We start from the raw sequence: 21,095 nt of genomic DNA, 5'->3' as shown, positions 1-21,095 counted from the left end.
ACACCACACTGCAATACACTGCAATACACTGCACAGTCTGAGCTGTAGTAGTAATTGATTTTTTTTTTGTTTCTGTAGCTTGAGGAGGTTAAACAACATGGGAACTGAACCTACATTATCTCAGTCTCAAACTAATAAAACACTGTCATTTGCATATTTCCCATATTCTACAGATTCGGCAATATTCATTTCATCTATAGCGGGTTTTAAAAGCTGCACGGAGGATTGTAGGCTATAAAACCTGCGAGTGTACTGCCTGTTATGTATTCAGAATCCAGAAATTTGGATGCTACAGTGAAGCGAAGCCTGGGGAAAGATGGAAATGGAGTTTATTATGAAAGCCATTTGGGCCACACACAACTACGCAGTACACGGTCTACACTGCAGCATCCAATGGAAGGTGTGAAGCCTGCCAGATTACTGCTTATCAGTCTTAAACTCTGCTAATTCAACAAGGCATGAGCCAGTCCCAGCTCAGCTAATCAGCAACTTGGCAAACCTGCACAGTCTTTTAAGTGCTTTTTCCACCAATTACCTCCCAGCAACCCTTGTTTCGTTTAAAGTGGCTCCGGCTTACCTCCGTTAAGCACTGCTAATTTGGCAGATGTTGATTTCATTGAGACTTTGATAGAAATTAGCGACTAAAGGGCAAAGCTGGCAACCATTACTTCTTCTCCACATTACCGGCCCGCACAGTTTCCCGGCAATGTTTAATCAACACGTGTGCCCGGCTAAGTAGCTGCTATCTACTCCGCGTTTGGGGCGTGCGCGCCTTGTAATAGCCCCGAATTAAAACGAAGCTCACGAAAGGCGGATGCCACGCGAGGCGCGTACAAAGGGCTAATCAGGTGCTGCATTTATTTAGCCTGATATTTAGCAAGGCTTTCAGCTGCCAAACAAGACATCTACATTAGGTAATTAGTATTGGCGAAGAGTGGCAAACTAAAGCACTGTATCGCTAATTAGGGTCTCTGGGATCAACTTCTTAAGTCTAATGTTTAATCCGTCCCAGGTAGAGAGTGGCTGATGTGGAAGTGCGAGGCTGATTATCCACGTGTTCTGATGCGTGCCCATGTTTTCCGGCGGCCTGTATTTGCCCATGTAAGCCTTACACTTTTGATGAGGAAGATCAAGTCCAATCAATACTGTAGCTTCCCGACCTTACATGCTGAATGGCCTTGAGCAGTGTCTTTTGGCCAGGACGGTGGACACCTTTAATTTTATTAGTTTTTATAGCCTTAAAAGTGAGCAGGTAGAGGGTATGGTAGTGCACTCTTAAAAATAAAGCTGCTTCCAGTGGCTCTTTGAGTGATAAAAGTGGTGGAAAAGCAGGGAGTACAATTAATAGTGTACCTACTTCTTAAACACTAAAACTGAAAACATTAATGGATGTTATTTAAGAAGATTAGCAACAAGAATGAACTTTAAAACTTTATTGAAAACAATTAGCTTTGTCTTGTTCCATCAAATGCAATTTATTGTGAGGACACCTATAAAGCACCACATCACATTACTGCACATAAATCCACTGGTTGGGCACTCCATTAGGGAAACTCATTTTCCTTGTTTTTATCACAAAATCATCCACCACCTCTTTTTGAACTGCTGCCGATGTAGCATAGCATCACAGTGTACTCGGAGGAAAGCGCAGCAACTCAGTTCCGATATATCAGCTCACAGACGCCTTGTGCTAGACGACATCACCCTAGGAGTGATGAGGGGAAGGAGCAATCGTACTCTCTGAGCTTTGGCAGCTGATGGCAAGCTACCATAATGTGATTCGAACCAGCAATCTCCCTTATTGCAAGCAAGGACACCCTAATATGCACTCAATTATTAACATAACTATCTAAAGACCTTTACTTTTAAGTGTAATGTTGAGTAAAGTGATATAAGTAACAAATGAAAATAAACACATATATTATACTTGAAAAAGTATTGGGACACAGCATTAGCGAAGTCAGGATGTTGGGTAGTCACCACTGCTAGAGATATAATGACTGTATGACATAAAAAATAATATACTGAGGCTACAATATATTACATTATATAGACAAAAGAATTGGGACACATAATGGGTGACATACCAGAGTTCAAAAGAGGACAAATTGTTTGGTGGACAAAGACAGCAAGTCTTTGTGATGTGTCAAGAGCCACAGTATCCAGGGTAATGTCAGCATACCACCAAGAAGGACCAACCACATCCAACAGGATTAACTGTGGACGCTGTAAGAGGAAGCTTTCTGAAAGGGATGTTCGGGTGCTAACCCGGATTGTATCTAAAAAACATAAAACCACGGCTGCTCAAATCACGGCAGAATTCAATGTGCCCATCAACTCTACTGTTTCCACCAGAACTGTCCGTCACCACAATAAATTATTGTGGTCTAAACCAGGTGTTTCAGTTTCATTGTCCAACCCCTGTATAGTGTAGACATATTACAGATCAGGTTTCTCTGAGATCAGGTTTCTGAGGTCGTCTTGCCGCAGGTGTTTGAAAAGCGAGGGATATCATCATCTTGTTTGGGTCCTGAGAAAATTCCAATCCATCTCTTTGAATTACACAGAGAGCGCTGAAGCCCAGCTGAGAACGGCAAGCGAAAGGGCGTCGCGGCTCCTAATAGCAGCTCCAATTAAGGGAAGCCGACAGGGTAACCTTTGGTGTGGGCCACGCTGGCATTTCCTTAGGCTTGGGCATGGCGCGCTCTCTGCAGAAGCCTGCATTTACTTGGCACGGCAGGCGGACCAGAGCCCCGCAGAGATGTGACTCTTCCAAGCCCACGGAGGCTCTCCTCTGAGGACGAGAGACGACTGCAGGCTTCTGATGTGTTAGTAATTACTGCAGATTACGGAGGCAGAGAGAAAACTCCACAATACAAACTCAAAGTGCAACACCAGCACCTCACTTCCCAGCAACCACCCCTCTCTCATACAGTATACAGTGTGTATACAGTAGGGTATAATATGTGGGCCATAGGATTCAGTGTAACTGATATGTACACTGAAAAAATGTTAATTTCAGATGAATTTAAGTAGCTTCAACTCGGTTTCAAGACTTAAATGTTACATAGAGTAAATGAGTGAACTGAACTTCAGTCAATCCTTTCTTTTAGTAAACTTTACTTAATTTCTGCATACAATATTACTTAATTACAATTAATTCATTTATACAATATTTTATATAATTTTAGTTAAAATTCATAATATTTACATAATCTCAAAGATTTATTTTGGAAACAGACCAAGTCCCACTGTCTTAACACATGGATGGCATGTAATACGTTATTTTTAGTTGACTAGTATAAAGAATGTATTATATGCCATCCGTGTGTTGAGACAGTGTAATATGTGTATTTACATTTCAGGAATTATAATATATATCATAAATTATTTGAGAAATATTGTATAAATGAATTGAAAAAGTAATTGTAATTAGGTAATATTGTAGGCATAAATTAAATAAAGTTTACTAACTGAAAGGATTGACTAAAGTTCAGTTCACTTATTTACTCTATGTAACATTTAAGTCTTGAAACCGATTTTTTGAGTTTTTAAAAATATCTATTTTTTTTTTAATGAATTAGGGATTCAAGGAGATTTTATTGTCATTTCACATCACGTGGTACATGAGGTGGAACGAAATTGTGTTTCCATGGTCTAGTTTACACTCAAAGAGCAATTATAAAAATAGATAAATATATAGAAAAAATTAAGTAGAATAAAAATAAAATAATAAACAGATAGATTAGATAAACACAAATATATGAAGGAGTAGGGATGTAGCAGCAACATGAAGTCCACAGTGCAAGTTGCTATAGCAGCATGGTTGATGATATGAATGGATATCAGTAACTTGAACAGTGATTAAGTGTCTCAGTGCGAGTTTGTGGCACTATTGTTTAAATATATAATTATTCTTGTATTAAGTGTCAGTGCAGTGTGTTGGCTAGGTGGAGTTTAACAGGGCATTAGCAGTGCTGTATGATCCAGATCAAGTTGCTTTTTTATTTTATCATCTTAGTAATGACTTTATTATTACTGTAATTCACCTCTCAGACCTCTAATTCTTTAATTCTTTAATTCTTCTCTTTACTGCTGAAACTGAGACTGAGTCCAATTTCAATGTTAAGCTGAGCTAAAGGTTGAAGCTGTTGCAATGTGGATCAGCCAGACGAGACTCTTCTTGTACCAAGTCCAATTGTGCTCTCTCAGGGCTCTGGCAGCTGATGGCAAGCTGCATGACTTGGGATTCGAACAAGCAATCTCCCGATCATAGTGGGTAGATGGTGCTCTTTTCCCCTTATCACTCCTAGGGTGATGTCGAACAGCATAAGGCTGCGTCTGTTAGCTGATGTATCAGAACCGAGTCGCTACGCTTTCCTCCGAGTGCGCTGTGATGTTACTCAGCAATGCTGTAGTTCATCAGCAGCACTTTAAAAAGAGGTGGAGTCTGACTTCACATGTGTCGGAGGAGGCATGTGCTAGTCTTTACCCTCCTGGTGTTGTGGCATCACTAGTGATGGGGGGGGGGGGTATACAGCTGGCTAGCAAATGGAAGGGTGGCACAGTTAGCAGCCCTGGCAGAAGTTTTTTTGTACCTCGTTGGACCTGAAAATAAATAAATGTAAAATAAAAATATTCTAGATTATTTAACAGGTAGCATACAATAATTTTTTTGAGCTGTTTCAGTATTTAGTTTTGTAGATGGTCACCTTAACGTCTTATACAAACATGCGAACAAAATCTTTATGAATTATTATCTTATTTAAATGAATTAAACTGAATTAATGAATTTCAAAAGGAACTCTCAAAATAGAGATTTCCTTTAATATCTATTGTATTTGTAGCCAATGCCACTTACAATGGACAACAATAGCCCCTGATTGGATTACACTGGCATGCCAAAAGTCATGGGATAGCAGTGTGTAAATCGTTTGCCTTAACTGTCACCTTAGGAGATGGAAACACCTGGAAACACCCACACCTGTATTTGTAGTGAGGTGCTATCTATGCTCATATCAAAGCAATGTGAATTGTGGGATGTTCAGCAAGTCCTGATAGATTAGTTTAGACTAGATTAGAAGTGGATTATATGTTTACCTGCTTCTGTTTTAATGTTGTCTTGAGTTTCTGTAGTAAACATTCTATTTAATACTGAAATAAAGGGCTTTAAATAATGTGATCAGGTGCCTAAACATTCTGCACTGCATGTTTTTATTCAACATGTTTTCTTTTTTTGTATTATTATTTTCTATGGGGAATGTATCTATTGTCCATGGTAGGTGCTACATTAACAACTAGACTATTCATTTAATGTGTTTAATTTCATTTAACACCCACTGAAAGGCTCTTAGGAAACCAACAGCGGCTCTCAATGGCTCTGTTCCAAATAGTTTTTTGGCACCATTAAGGTTGTGGTTGTAGCTGGTACTGGTAGTGTAGTTGTAGAATGGTAAGATTATACTATACTGTACTCTACTGCTATACACGGACATGCCACGAGTCATGGGACAGGAACTAGTACCGTGTCCAATGACTTCTGCCATGTCTCATAGAAGCTAAAGAACGCTGCATGTGGGGCCTAATACTCTGAATGTTGATGTGATTTCTGGACATTACCATCAGTACCACCCACTGCACTGTCCACTGTGGGTGGTAATGCCGTATGTCCTATGATATATTCCTGGTATACACGTGACACTATGCATTGTAGTATTGTAGAGTAATACTTAAGTCATCCAAACTATAAAGAAATATTTTAGATATTTCAAATTAGCACCTCTTGCTTAGATTAAACAGCTTTGCACAACAGGCTTTCAGTTAACAGCTGTGCTGGACTCGTCAAGAGTTAATTACTTAAATTTCTTGAAGTTATGAAGAGGTAGAGTTGGTATACAGTGGAAAAACTCTATTTGAGAACCATGTTTTTCACACTACTAGGCACACTGGTTTATAAGGTGCATTATGTGTCACTAGTAAGGAACAGGGCTGTCGCCATGTTTTCCTTCTAATTCAGCAGGTCTCGCTGCTGAGTGGTGGGGGGGTTAACTAAGTTAAATAAAGCTAAGCTAAAAAAAAAAACTGTAATTCTTAAAAAAAAAAACATTTTGTTTTAAAGCTAAATGAGCGCTGGATGTTGTTCTACACAACTACTGAAAAGGCTGGGTGCAGCAGCATTAGCATTAATGGCTAATCGCTAGCTACACTGAGGAACCCTGAGTGTTCCGGAAAGCCTGGGCAATATTAGCTACGTAGCTTGTTTTAACATGGTTACAAATGCACAGTCTGACATACTTGCCTCAGAACAGCAAAAACAGCTAGTGCTGAGTTCGGTTAGTGGCCAATGTTAATGCTGCTCCAGCAGTGCTAGCTGGGATTAGCAGGAGGCTACAGGCTGATAATACTCAACTCTGAATGGCAAAAGAGCTAGGGGGGGTTAGCAGCTAATGCTAATACTGCTCAAGCCCTTGCACTTCGTAGTCGATTTTTGGGAAAAATAAAGGATTTTAGGTGCACCAAAAATGAAGGCCAGTCAATCCAAAATATTTTAAGAATTTGAAAGTATCCTCAAGTGCAGCTGCAAAGAATTAAAAAAAAAGTTATGATGAAACTGGCTCTCATCAGGAACACCCCAGGAAAGGAAGAGCAAGAGTTTTGTCTGTTGCACAGAATAAATTTTAGTTACCAGACTCAGATAAGAGCATCTAAATCATTCTTCAGAGTATTTTGGTTTGTTTAACACTTAAGTTACTACATGATTCCTTATGTGTTCCTTCATAGTCTGGATGACTTCACTATTCATTTACAATGCAGGAAATAAAAATAAAACTATTAAATAAAAAGATTTTTGTATGAATGTACAGGTGTGGGCGTTCTCAAGCCATCCAGTCATGTAATACTTCAAAATCAGTTTACTGTACATACTCCTTCCTATCCAGTGACTTTTGGCATGTCAGTGTACTATACTGTGTTGTTATAGGGGGTGAATGCAGTACTGGGGCTGGTGGTAGGCATGGGGACTCTGGGGGTTGGTGGTTCCTTTTCTGCTGTTGTGTTGTGTTCTTTAAGCGCTGTGACACTCACCCTCGGTAGGTGTTTCACATACAGGGGACCCCAGCAGCCGAGGAAGGGAGCCACTCAACCGCCGCGGCCCTAGCAGCCCCCGCAGCCCCCGCCCAGCCGCAAGCAAGCGCCCGGAGCTATAGGGTGAGTTCAGATCCCAGGCAGCCAGGCTAGGGCTGGGATGTGAGCTCCGAACGATCCCGTCCGTGCTCCTGGGATCAGGAAGGGGGAATACCGAAGGGAGAGGGCGAGAGGAGAAAGGAGAGAGAGAGAACATGCATTAAGAGAGTATCAATAAAATGCATCTCATAGCCATAGTGTACTATTACTCAGTAAAATTGATTAAAAATTACGAAATGATGATTTAAACAAAGCAAGGAAAGGCAATGCACGTTTATTTATGTAGCACCTTTCATACACATAAAGATAAAAAAAAAAACAGAATTAAAATTGAATAAAATTGGATAATACAGTGGTGGAAAAAATTGAACATCCCTGAAAATTTAAGATTTTCCTTTATAAATTATTGGTTGTTTAGATTAGCGATTTCAGATAAATATGTCATATAGCAGATGAACACAGTGATATTTGTAAAGTTAAATTAAGTTTATAGGATTTACAGAACGTGTGCAATATATATATATATATATATATATATATATATATATATATATATATATATATATATATATATATATATATATATATATATATATATATTTTTTTTTTTTCCATTTGTTCACCCTAGTTCCTCTGCATGAATGCCTCAGTAGATTTTGAGTAATGTTTCGTGTTCAGGGTTGTTGTCTTGTTGAAGTATCCATCCAGAAGTATCTTCAACTTTTTCTCACTGATTCTTAAACATTGTTCTCAAGAACCTACTGATATTGACTATCCCATCAAGTCCCGTCACATTTGGCATGTTAGCCTATTTTAATGATTTTTTTTAACGATTTGTCTTGATAATTTACCCTATTTTTCAGACCTTTTCAGATTACTTTCCCGAAAATTAACAGTGCGCCTTAGGTAGGAATTTTACCAGTCAGGTATTGAAGAGCAGTAAAGCCACTCCACTGAAGCCCAGCGTTATAAGAGTAGTTTAATAATGAAGTTTCTCCAGCACTAAGGCTGAGTGAAGCAGCATTAGCATTAGCCGCTAACAGCAGCGCTAGCTCTTTTGCTTTTCAGAGGTGAGTATGTTGGAATGTAGTCTGTGTGTTTCAGTTGAGAAATCTGTGTAGATTAACATCCTGTGCTTGTTTGACTTTGAAAGAAAATGTTTTTTTAAGAATTACAGTTTTGTTCTCTTAGGCTCTTCCACCAGCTTTCCAATTAGAAGGAAAACTTGGCGACACACTTGCTCACTATGTAGGCATCCTTACTAATGAGCCTTAACGCGCCTTATAATCTGGGTCTCCTAATCGTCCAAAAAATATGGTAGCCTAATATTTTGCTCAATCTATTAATTATCAGACTAGATGATTAAATCAGTAGATTACTCAATAGATTATTTGATTACTACCAAAATCAACAATGACACATCATCAAAAGGAGACATATTCTTATACAGGATCATCGGCAAGACACCTGCAGACTCTTAAAACATGCATGAGCTTTAAAAAAAAAAAAAAAAGATTCTGATAACTCCTGCCACTCTCAAGGTGCTGAATAGCCTTGTCAGGAATATTGGCCAATTTAGGGACTAAAAAGCTGCTCATGGCTGCAGCTCAGTCTCCCAGCGCAGAAAGCTCTGTTTTGCTAGGATGATTTTTCAATCAAGCGTCGTCGGCGTAAACACAGCGCGGACAATGCCTCTCTCGTCATTGTTAGAGAGTGTAACTCTATGTGACAGAACAATGGAAAAATCAATTTTGGTCCTAAAACTGCGGGAATTATGTTTAAATGAAATGACAGACAAATTATATCTGAGTGAGATGATAGATCGCTCCATGCTTGTCTAAATGCCAATGGGGTGCACACAGTACACATAGCAAAGGCATGTGCACACACAAACACAGTCAAAGGGCCTTATTTTAGTGATCTATGGCGCACCAGTCAATTGCATATCACACAGCTTTATTTAGGGTGTGTCTGTGCGTCTTTGGTATCGTGAGGCCGCAAAAATTACGCCTTTGTGCATCTCGAAACACACAAGTCTTGAACTAATTCTCTTAATTAATTAATCATGGGTGTGTTTTGGGCAGAACATGAAATAAACCAATGTAAATCAGTGTGTCACTTGACATTCCCTTTAAGAGCCGGGTGAGCTCTGACTTTGGCGCGTTTGAATCTTAACAGCACAGTGCTTTGTTTATCTCAGCAGAGGATACTGACCTGTGCGTTCATGCTGTGCAGATACACCAGCAGCTCATTTACGGTAACAGCACTGTTATTTTACTCTTTATTCAGTTTATTGTGTAGTTAAAAGTCGGGTTTGTGCTTTGCAGTGCATTGTGTGTGTGTGTGTTTAATGAGCAGGGGGGGTGTAATTGCACTGGGTGCCCCTTTAGGAATGGACTTGAGTATAGGATGATTGACTGTTGTCAGGGTTTTAATCAGTCAGCAGAGCACTTGTGTTTTCCATCGCCAAAATAGAAACACGCCAGAAATTTACGTGAACTCACCTCACTTCCAGACCACCACGCCCATCATTGTAGGTTTATTCCTAAACTCTGATGGTATTTTAACAGCCCAGGAGCAAGATGTGAAAATAGACTTTTGACCAGGTGTAAGATAGCAATGGGCATTGCTGCGCTCCTTGTGCAGGGTGTACGATAGAGCCCATATTCTGCTTTGTTTAACACATTTTTGTTTACCGCATAATATCATGTGTTATTCCTTTATAGTTATGATGCTTTCAGTATTAATCTACAATTTAGACAATAATACAAATAATAAAACAAAGATACATTGAAAAAGAAGGGGTGTATCCAAACTTTCGTATGGCTAACACTGTATGTGGATGGATGCTAAACATGTATTCAAGTAAATGTCTATTAAATACCAATAAACTGTAGGTTGAATGTAATTATTCTGTATTAAATGGTTTCCAACACTTAACTCTTACCTTAAAGGAGAAATCCAGTGAGGAATGGATTTAGGGCGCAGTGAAACATAATAATAAATACAAACTTTTGTCAAATAGCCCACCTCTATTCACCCCTCAACATTCTAAAAAACAGCGCTTTAACTGATCCTCCCAACAGGCTTACAATGCTAGTTGTAGGGGCATATAGTTGCCCATGCAAAGAAACCACCATTTTTTTTACACCATTTACTCAAAGCTCAAAGTAGCTCCACACTTCATTTGTAGACGTCTGAGAGCCCTGACATTAAAATGAGGCACTGAAGACTTTGAAAGTGCACAGGTAATTTATTAATCATCTTAAAATTAAGTCATGATAAGTCGACTGACGAGCATGAATTAATAGGTAGGATAGAGGAACAGATTGCAAAATTATTTCTATGGAAATTCATAAAAATATAATAGATATATTGGTACCACTTTAAAATAAGACTACCTTTAAAAAGGGTTTATAAATGGTTTACAATTAGTTTATTAATAGTTAATAATTAGGTTGTAAATGCCTTAAAAATCATTAATAATCAGTTATAACACATACGTTGAAAGGGCAACAATGACCTGTTGTTTGACAAATAGTGAACCCACAGCCATGTATATTGTGTTATAACTGATTATTAATTATTTTTAAGGCATTTACGACCTAATTAGTAACCATTAATGAACTAATTGTAAACCATTTATAAACCCTTTATAAAGGTAGTCTTATTTTAAAGTGGTACCGATATATTTTTAGCAACAGTTGGATTTCATGTAGTGTGGAGCTACTGTGAGCTTGTCAATGGTGTAAAAATTATGATTTCTATGCATGGTCAATGATATGTCTGTTGGGAGCATCAGCTAAAAGCAATGTATTTAGAAATGCTGGTGGTGAATGGAAGTGGGCTATCTGACATAAGTTCACACTCATTATCAACATCCCAAGTTTTTACCATTTTACACCAGATTTCTCCTTTAATCTTAACCTTACAATTAATCTTTTTAGATTTAAGGTTTTTAGGAAAATTTAGGGTTAGATTGTAGAGTTGATTCAAGCTTAAGGTTGAGGTTAAGTTGAGTTAAGAAGGGAAGAGTTAGATTCCTTAAAGATTGATTTACATTCAGAGATCAGAAGCATTTAACAGATATTCAGTTATTAGATGTTAGCTAAAAGTTATGTAAGCATCTACAAAAGTAAAACGACACCCATGCTTTTGACTGGTACTACACATACAGTCAATCCTCCACCCTTAACTCCTCACCATTCACTCTACATGCACACACTCTCCACCATCCTCCCTCATTCTCTCCTGCTTCCAAGCACACACACACACACACACACACACACACACACTGCTCACCCCCACGCGTCACTTTGTGTTGGAGAGTTTGAGTTTGAGAGTCACTAATTAATGCTCAGACACCTACAGGTGAAATGACTATAAAAAGTACCTGAAATTAATCGCTCCAAATGATGTTCCAAACCCCTCGCCTGGAGTAACACACCACTTTAAATTAATAGGCTACGCTGATGGAAAAAAAACAAACAAGTAGGCCAGTGGAAACTGGAGCTGTGAACTGGTTCCAGCGAGATAAATCCCCAGCTACCTTTAAGTCAGACTAAATAAGCTCCTGAGACTAAAAGAGATGGCTTTCCTCTATTTTATCTCCCATCATCCTCTCTGCAGGAGTATCTCCCTGGTTTTGCTTTAAGTGAACTGAATGCTCGCTTGTGCTAACCTGCAGATTTGCTGCACCTACCCTTTGCACCTGGCACGAGTGTGTGTCTTCCCAGCACTCACCTGCCAGACCCAGGAGCCCCCTGGTTTATGGAATTAGTTTCCTCATAAAGGATTAGAGCAGGCCCGTCACCCCTCCATGTCCTAGCTGAATCTGAGCCATTCTGCATTATTGAGTCCATTCTGCTTACAGCACATCTGAGCCAAGTAATCAAGGGCTTGATGATTACTTGACAAATTTAATCGGGAGTGGCCCGAAATGAAAATGAAATATGAGGGACTGCTGGAAGCTGTTTTCCTCTGGATTTTAAATGGGCCAGGGTGACTTATTGCATGCATGCGTATTATTACGGGCTGCTGCATTCTAGCTTCGCATTTACCAGCAACAGCGTTTACGGATTCTTTATGATTTTAATACTTACTGTAAATACGACTAGACTACAACATTTGCCTGAGCTATAGGCATACACACTGAGCGATCGGGAAGCCGTATTTCAAAAACGCAACCGCCAATGATGGAAATACAGCAGACGCTTGGCTTCCTAAAGCGGAGGGACCGTGTGCGGATCAGAGCAATGTAAATGTGAATCTTTCATCTGTGAGAAGGCGCCTGTCGCTATCAAGGTTTCCCTGATGCTTTGTGATAAACATAGTTACTCTCCTACTGTACAAAACTCCAGCCCTGTCGGTGCTAAGCAACTGCCAGACTAGATCAGTGTTCATCATGCAGCTGAAATGACATAAGCTGCAGTACTGCCTGAGGTCTGACACTGAATCAATGTAAGATAAGCTACGGCACACTGCAGATGTTTATGGAGCTCAGGAGTGAGACGAGTGGACAGCAGAGTCATCTTTAAAAATCTTGTTTCTGTGCCTTTAAACACCTTAAAATCTGTGTGGAAACCAATGCTTTGGTTATGCATTTGTTGTTTCAATTAGCAGCAATTCCACAAACCCTAAAACAGAACCCTGTGGGATGCCACAAAATGCAGAAAATGCCAAAATAATAGTCAATTTGTACTGTGTTTTTTAGTTTGAGGACTATTAGACTAAAATAATGTATATTTTAATACCCCTCAATCATCTGCCTGGTAGTATTAGGCATGAATCCTATTAGAATCCTATTCTTTTGGTAAAACTTCTCTACAAGTCTCCAAGTCTCCTAATATTTAAAGGCATATTCAGCAATAATACCAACAATTTTATAAACATAAAATAGAACTCTGTGGGATACACAAAGTGTGTTAAGCCTAATAATTGGCAAAATAATACAAAACAATATTGGATTTTTGCAGATTGGTAGCTTAATAATAAACATTGGATTTGGGAGGGGTCTCTATACCCCTCCATCCTCTGACTGGTTAATATTAGGGACTGGACAAATTGTGCATTTGCACATTTGTGTCAGCAATACATGCACATACATGCAACTTAAATGCAATAGCTACATGTTTTCATTAAAAGCGGAGTCTTTAAAACATCTTTAACCTCTTAAATGCATTGCGTAGGACCATATTCTGGTTGTACACTTCCAATTTGTTTCTTTATTGTGTTTAATAATGACCATTGGGGCTAATAATGACCATTGGGACTGGGAAAGGACTGGGAAGTTGTGTGTGCATTTGCACATCTGCGTCAGCAACAATTCCATAAACCCTAAAATGGAACTCTGTGGGATGCCACTGAACTAAATGTTTTCTGAAACAATAGACAATTTGTTTCTTTATTAGGACTAATAGCCTAATAATAACGATTAGGACTGGACAACAGTTTCATAAACCCTAAAATAGAACCCTGTGGGATGCCACTGAACTAAATTTTTGTTATTGTTTTCTGAAACAATAGACAATATATTTCTTCATTAGGATTGACAGCCTTATAATACATATAAGTGCAATGTGTTAAGACTAGTAGAAACTATAAGGACAAATGAACTTAACACAAGCTCATTTGTAGTTTTTTTGTTTTGTTTTGTTTTGTTTTCCAAAATAGGATATTCAAAAAGAGTTTATTCTGCTCTCTACAGGAATTGTGTCCAAACCTTTGCATGTCACTATATGCATGCACTGTATACATGATCTCAAACTTTCCTACTTTCAAGAAATTCTAAGGAACATTTGGCTCTCTATGAGAAAGACCCTTTATATCTTGTTGCAACACGTCACAACAACACATCAGCCACGACAGGACAAATTACAAGCCATAATATAATCATCATTAATGATAAAGTAATCCCAGCAGCCCTGCTCTGGTGATGACTTGCAGAATATTGTAATGAGGGTAATGAATGCAGGTTTAACACTGTGCGCTCAGTAATGTCAGTGTAATTCTCTGTAATACCGGCTCTTAAATGATCTGGCAGCAGCAGATCAAGCACAGTCACTCACTCATACAATTCACACATTAATAACATTTTAGGAATTCACACTGAAGCCAAGCATGACAAGCATGACAAATGCCTGATTACAGGGGTGCCATGAGAGCAGAAAGACAGAGGAAAACATCTCTTCGCCACACAATTAAACTAATTGCCAGCCGCCTGGAAAACAAGATATAATTACACTGCATGGAGTTATGACACCCAGACTCTTCTGTCTTCTGTCTTCTTTTACAAATCGCTCATTGGACCGAGACATCGGAGCGCAAGATTATACTTACTTAACCCTCGTGTCAGTGTAGTGATACTGAGCAGAGAGAAGCTGGAGAGAAAGTTCTAGTAGTGACTTAAAAATGTACATCTTTTTTTCTGAAATCTAACAAACCTGTCTAGACAAAACACTCTAAACACAAAACACAAGGGTTTCTGTGATAAGTTATATAATTAATTGTACATAGGGTATCTGCAGATATTTAACCCTTTGAACCCTGGCCATTTTTTTGTATTTGTTTTGGTAGTTTAACCCTTGTGTGGTGTTCATATTTTTGTTACTCGTTTACTTTATTTCTATTTAATTCAGCAAAATTAAGCAATTTTACATTAAAAGGCTTTACACATGCTTGCTTCACCTAAATTGCAAGCAATATAAACAGCTTACATGGTTAATATTTGCCCTTTACCTTTATTATATTACATTTCTTTTAAAAAGTGCTACTCTTTTTTTTATTAGTTTTTTTTTTATAAAATGTAAAAGAAAATGAATTAAAATCAAGATATGAGTAGACATTTGTTTAGTTTCAAATTTACAAATAAAGCAATGTTTATTAGCCCTTGGCCAAACATACTGTATGTTATATAAATGGATGGTGGGGGGGTATATGTTTTTCACAAAAAAATGAGCCAATGCCAATGAGTTTGAGTTAGAAAAAATATTTTTTTTTGTATCATTTGATGAAAAATGAAAACGGGTCACACAGACCCGAACACCACACAAGGGTTAAACAACCTTTACTTTTCTAAATATTACCAGAGGTGGAAAAAGTACTGAAAATTGTAATTAAGTAAATATTGTCATTTTCTGGAGAGCCTTCTCTTCTCAAATCTGTCTTCATTTGCTCTGTAAATATGAACTTATTTTTTTTTTTTATTTACATTCATTTGACCATGTTTTGATAAAAAAAAAAGTCTAACTAGGGCTTGTAATTGATTTGTATTTTTTTGATTGTAGGGACTATAATAAAAAAAAAGTTGTCAGTATCAGATATCTTATTGGGAAATGATAATCTATGGTGTTTTTGAGCTGAAAGTGGAATAATTTTAATGTTGGATCATCACTGTACTGAACAGATTGATAGAATAAGGAGGCTAATGCTCCCAAAAAGGCTTACAATGCTAGTGATAGGGGCATAAAGTTGCCTATGCAAAAAAATTCCCAATATCCCAATTTTATTCCAAACTTTAACAAACTCAAAGTAAGTCACAATAAGTCAACTGACAAGCACAAGTCAAATGCCATTTTTTGTGTTGTGCTCTTCATTTTTTTTTAAAGTTCTCAGTGTTCTCAGAATTCTACCAATAAAGAGTAGAGCTACTTTGAGATTGTTAATGGATAAAAAAAAATTAAAAAAAAAAAAATTAAAAAAAAATATGACAAAATAAAGATTTCTCTAGATGAGCTTTGCTATGCCCCTAATGCTGGCCTTTCCAGCCTGTTGGGAGCATTGGCTGTTTCAGAAAAAAAAAAAAAAAAAACATCCATATTTCTATCACTTAATTTCGTAAGAATTAGATAAAATGATTAAAGCAGATGTAAAGAACACCTAATGTAAAGAAAATATAAAACTTCATAATACACAGCATTGTCTTGCTTTTTTTTTTTCTTTGCTACCTCTGCGAACAGCTGTTTAAATGAGTGTTAAAAGCAGTAGATTTATTATACAATCTCTCTGTCCTTGGTTTTTGGCTCAGTTCTTCAACAGCCTTAAAAAAAAAAGAAGCTGCCATCTGATTTGCTTAATTCTGTGGTGGAGAGGGAGGGGGACGAAATGCCTCGAGGGAGAAGTAAAGCTTATGAGAATGATCCAGGTTCTGTTTGAGAGACTTTCCCGGTAGGAGATAATGTTCACCTCTTGGCCCAGCTGAATGGAGACACTGCGAGACACTGCGAGACACTGCGAGACACTGCGAGACACTGCGAGACACTGCGAGACACTGCGAGACACTGCGAGACACTGCGAGACACTGCGTTCTGAGGGAACACTTTTAATGATTGATTATCAGAATTACAGTAGCGACTGTCTGCCTCTTTATCCCTTTCATTCCTTTGATAGCACTGGCCTTTGGCGACTATTTTACTTCGCTGACCTTTCACAAAGTGCAACGGTTAAGCGTTTATTCCATTCTTTATTCCGTTCTTTATAAAAAGGCACGAGGAAAGGACAAACAGGCGTCCTGTTCTCTGCCACGAACCGGCATGGCTCTCTTTAGCCTTGCTTTGCCTTTGCCGAGGAGCCCGGCACAATTAAAGCCGATTTCCATGGGCGAGTTCACAAGCCCCGGTCTCGCCAGACTGCGTGCCCTTATCGACGGTGAACAGAGGATTATTAGAGCCCGGGCTTCGCACTGTGCCAATTACACAGTGAGGGGAGATTAAAGGCCATGACCACTGGTGGACCAGCAGCCCAAGCTTTCAGAACCGCCAACCTCGCCCCATAGGCTCCAAAGTCCCCGAAGTCCCTCCAGTCCAGCCCTGTGACCTTCAGACCCTCTCCCGCCTTTTTCCTAAAGTCGGAAAAATGCCAAGGCCGCTGAGCATGAAAACAGGACCAGTGGCACTCGCTGTAATTGGCACACCGCAGATGCACACAGATGCCCAACTGAAGCTGGAAAGGTCATCAGATAGCGGTGGCGTTTAACCTCACTCAACAATCAGGGATAGTTAATTACGTCTGAGCTACTTTCACGCACGGCCTTGACTCCGTACTGTACAGATCTATAACTCCTCTTTCTCCGCAGTAATTCATGTGCTAATTTAACAGCATGTAAGAGTCTTTTCAGCCTGTTGAGCACAATCGTTCCTTGGGAGAGCAGACTTGGATCTGAATGAGCAATTACCAATTCGAAGACCGAACACGGCTGAGGGCTTCCGAATCTTGCTGCAGTGTGAAAAGGGAAAAAAAAAAACCCTGCATTTTACACCACAAATACATCACTGAGCTACATGACCAGCAAACAGCACAATTTGCAAACTGTACAACACTGACAACACTGCAGACTCTGCGGCGCAGCAGACGACTGCTCGTATCTGCCGGCTGATAAGGGATGATTTTATCTCGGCAATAAGTAAACAGGCTCTGAAACCCAACACCCATCATGTTTGTCCAAGATTTTATTAGCATCCAAGCCAAACACAATTTCGTTCTTTTTTTTGTTTTTTTGGTAGATTAGATGGCACTGATTTTGCAGTCCCAAGATAAGCTCAACATAAATTAGAGTAATACTTGTGTTTCTGAGTTTCTGTGCAGAATATACTGTTGAAGGCTTTAATGCACTTTGCTTTTAAGGCAAAGTTGTGCATGGAATATATACATATATAAAGTATATAATATCAGACTGCAAGAACTTATACATTAACTGCATGAATATTTTTTTTAAAAAACAAGGGTGCCCAAAACAACCTGCAGGACACTTGATGCCTCTTATTGATATATATTAAGGCATATGTTCTTAGGCCATATACTAAAAATGACACGATTTTACTTTTTTATGCCCAGTACTGATAGGCCTACAGGTACTGCAATATTGAGTATTGAGTAATAAACAATGCTATCATTTTATCTCTCTTAATAATGCACTTGTCTGAATGCACTTTACTTATGATAGCCATCTATCTAAATAGTATCCTGCACAAAGTGTGGAACAAATGTTCTACTTCTCAAATTGAACAATTACCCAGCTAACATTTTTTGGTTTGTAGAACATTTTCTGAATGTTACAGGTAATATTATTATATATTTTCAATCTGGTCAGGTTTTCTGTATGTCTTTAGAACTTATAAGCTTTTCTGGTAACATCTCTGCAAAATCACTTGTATCAATGCTTTCAGTTCTTTTTATTTTAGGAAATATTGTTTTTAACAGTTCTATAACTGTTATATTAATGTTATATTAATGTTCATATTGTAAGTTATAATAGCCTTGTGATACAAACGTTGGGATCATACCTGTTCAGAACATTCCTGGAACCTTTTTTTTTTTTTGTCTGTGTTACAGGCCAACCTTTTTATACGTTGCTAAACATTTTTAGAACATCCTCTATTAGCTGGTGACAGATCATTGACACCACTATGGTTAGACATATATGTTAAACATACTGCTGCGTCTTATAAAATATGTATAATATTTAGGATTTATAATACTGATAGGTGAAGTCTAGAATACTGGCATGAAAAAAACTGAAAATTAAAGACTAGAAGTATTAAATAAAATGAGAAACAAATCTAATATCCTTCAGTTGCAGTTTAAAACTGTAATTTTGGTTTAGGCTGCTTTGGGATCAATAATGTGTCGCATTAAAAGTTTGAGTTTATGATAGCAGGGGGAAAAACGAAGGAAAAGTCGTAAAAAGAGCTATACGATAAGATATTAACTATATAAGAACTATTTTATTAAAACTACACATCATACATACAGTTAAAGCTCTTACTGTTAACTTCCCCTAAGAACAGAACAAAGTGTCAGTCAGAGTTATTCAAAAAGTCTTTAACTCCTCCCATAATACACCAGCTAGGCTCTGATTGGTCAGCTGATTGCCACCTATCATGGGATGATGAAGTGTTACAGCAAAGGAATGTCTTGGGAAAACTCACTTTTGTATAAGATGTAAGGTGTTACCAGAAAACTGGTCAGCATGCTCATGGCAAGGCCATGTGAATTATGGGAATTGGAGTGAGGACTGGTAGATGAGGGGTGAGGAGGGGTGAGGAGGGGTGAGGAGTGGTGAGGAGGGGTGATGAGGGGTGAGGAGTGATGAAGGGAAAGAGCACCAACTACTGTACCCACCCAGAGAGAGCAAGGCCAATTGTGCCTTTTCAGTACTCTGTCAGGGCTCCGGCAGCTGATGGCTAGCTGCATGACTGGGATTCGAACCATCGATCTCCTGATCATAGTAACAACGCTTTAGACTGCTGGACCATACTGTGCCCAAACTGTACTATATGTAAACATACACCACTGGCAAACCCTAGTCAAGTCAAGTAGCTCTTAAAGCCATTACTTTCAAATAACGTATATTCCAATCAGAACCTGCATAATATGCTCAATAGCCTCCAACTTTCTCACCATGTTCTTTCTTTGTTTTCCTGTTTGTTTTTCTCCAGCCTTCGCCCTGTGAGTGGTGTCGCTGTGAGCCCAACAGCGAGGTGCACTGTGTGGTGGCTGACTGTGCAGTCCCGGAGTGCGTCAACCCAGTGTACGAGCCAGAACAGTGCTGTCCCATTTGTAAAAACGGTAAGACTGGCTTATTTTTACAAATTTCTTTAGAATTTATTTGTTTCCTTACAGTCCAAGCATTAAAAAAAAGTGGCATTGGTATTCACATTGCACATTGACTGAATATTTGACCAAACAGTTTTGAAATAACTAAAACCAGAACATTCACATAACATATAATAATTATCACTTCTCTGTATTTACTAGGCCTAAAAATATCATTTGGTGCCATTGAAGGACCCCTTTTGGTATCATAAAAAAACTGTTTTTGTAAAAGATATGTACATTTACACACTAAGAAAAGTAAGTACAGATTTGTATCTAAAAGAGTACAAAGCTTGTCGCTGGGGCTGTACCGTATACTGAGGTACAAAAAGTACCTTTCAGTGAAAGTGCTTTTTTGTACCCATGGTTTTTGTGCCAGTTAATATTATAAAAATGATAAACATTATCATCAACTAAATATGGCTCAAAAACTTGATTATCCAAAATTGTCTGGATTTCAAATAAAAAATGTGCAATTAAAGTATATATTGTTTATTAGTGCAGTAATGCAGAATACTGAATGTGCCCTTTGGCTGGTTAAATGATACAAATTTGTACTTATTGCTGTTAGAAATTACTTTGTACTTCATAAGGAACAAATCTGACCCTGTAAAGACCAATATTGTACCTTTTGAGGGTACAATTATTAAGAGTGTACCTTACAAAAAGGTACATATATCGTACCTCTGTTTTTTAGAGTGTAGGAAAGCTTTTAGAGGCTTAAATAAGTGGATCAATTTATATATTATCAATATATTATTATACTTTTTAGATAATATAAGGTAGAATAGGCCTATGGGCCATACAAAACACATAAAGAAATCTCACCAGCTCTATTCTAACCAGTTTCAGTCCCTTTTGGAATGAGCCGTTTAAAGGCTCTATCACTTTTATGCAAACAAGCTGTTGCTGGCCACATCATGTTACTGTTAGCTTGTGATAAATGACAAAAGACAAACAATATAGTTCATGCTTAACTGGGATAGAAGCGCAAAAAAAAAAAACTCCCTCATCTGCTGACTTGCCACAGACAGTAGGTACAGATCCCTCCCTAAAACGAAGTCTGCTGTCTAATTCTGTCTAATAGGTGAGATGTTCTCACCTAGTCAACCATCTATTCACAGCTTGGCTCTTGTCAAAGTGTTTCAGATTCTTACAGTTGACAAGTTTCCTGCTTCACCACCTTCAGGAACTGACTGTTCATCTGTGTCATTATAATAATACAATCATGGTTTAGCACTTTACCTTTACTTTACCAGTTTTAAAGTTGTGGCTAATGCATGTGTTATAACTAGAAGTCAAACAACCCTTTTTGTTTACAG

At 38.3% G+C, this 21,095-nt stretch overlaps 1 protein-coding gene across 1 annotated transcript in view; it reads left to right on the top strand.

Annotated features, from left to right (window-relative positions):
* Positions 1 to 21,095, top strand: part of vwc2l (von Willebrand factor C domain containing 2 like) — a 60,845-nt gene that overhangs the window by 17,475 nt on the left and 22,275 nt on the right. The window contains exon 3 of the mRNA XM_007253249.4: positions 19,617 to 19,746. Coding sequence (XP_007253311.1) covers positions 19,617 to 19,746 — 130 coding nt within the window. The remainder of the gene's footprint in view (positions 1 to 19,616; positions 19,747 to 21,095) is intronic.

This window comes from Astyanax mexicanus, chromosome 11 (genome assembly GCF_023375975.1).
Source record: "Astyanax mexicanus isolate ESR-SI-001 chromosome 11, AstMex3_surface, whole genome shotgun sequence".
Classification (NCBI taxonomy): domain Eukaryota; kingdom Metazoa; phylum Chordata; class Actinopteri; order Characiformes; family Acestrorhamphidae; genus Astyanax; species Astyanax mexicanus.
The sequence above is the reverse complement of the archived record's forward strand: the minus strand, read 5'-3'. Positions and strand labels throughout refer to the sequence as shown.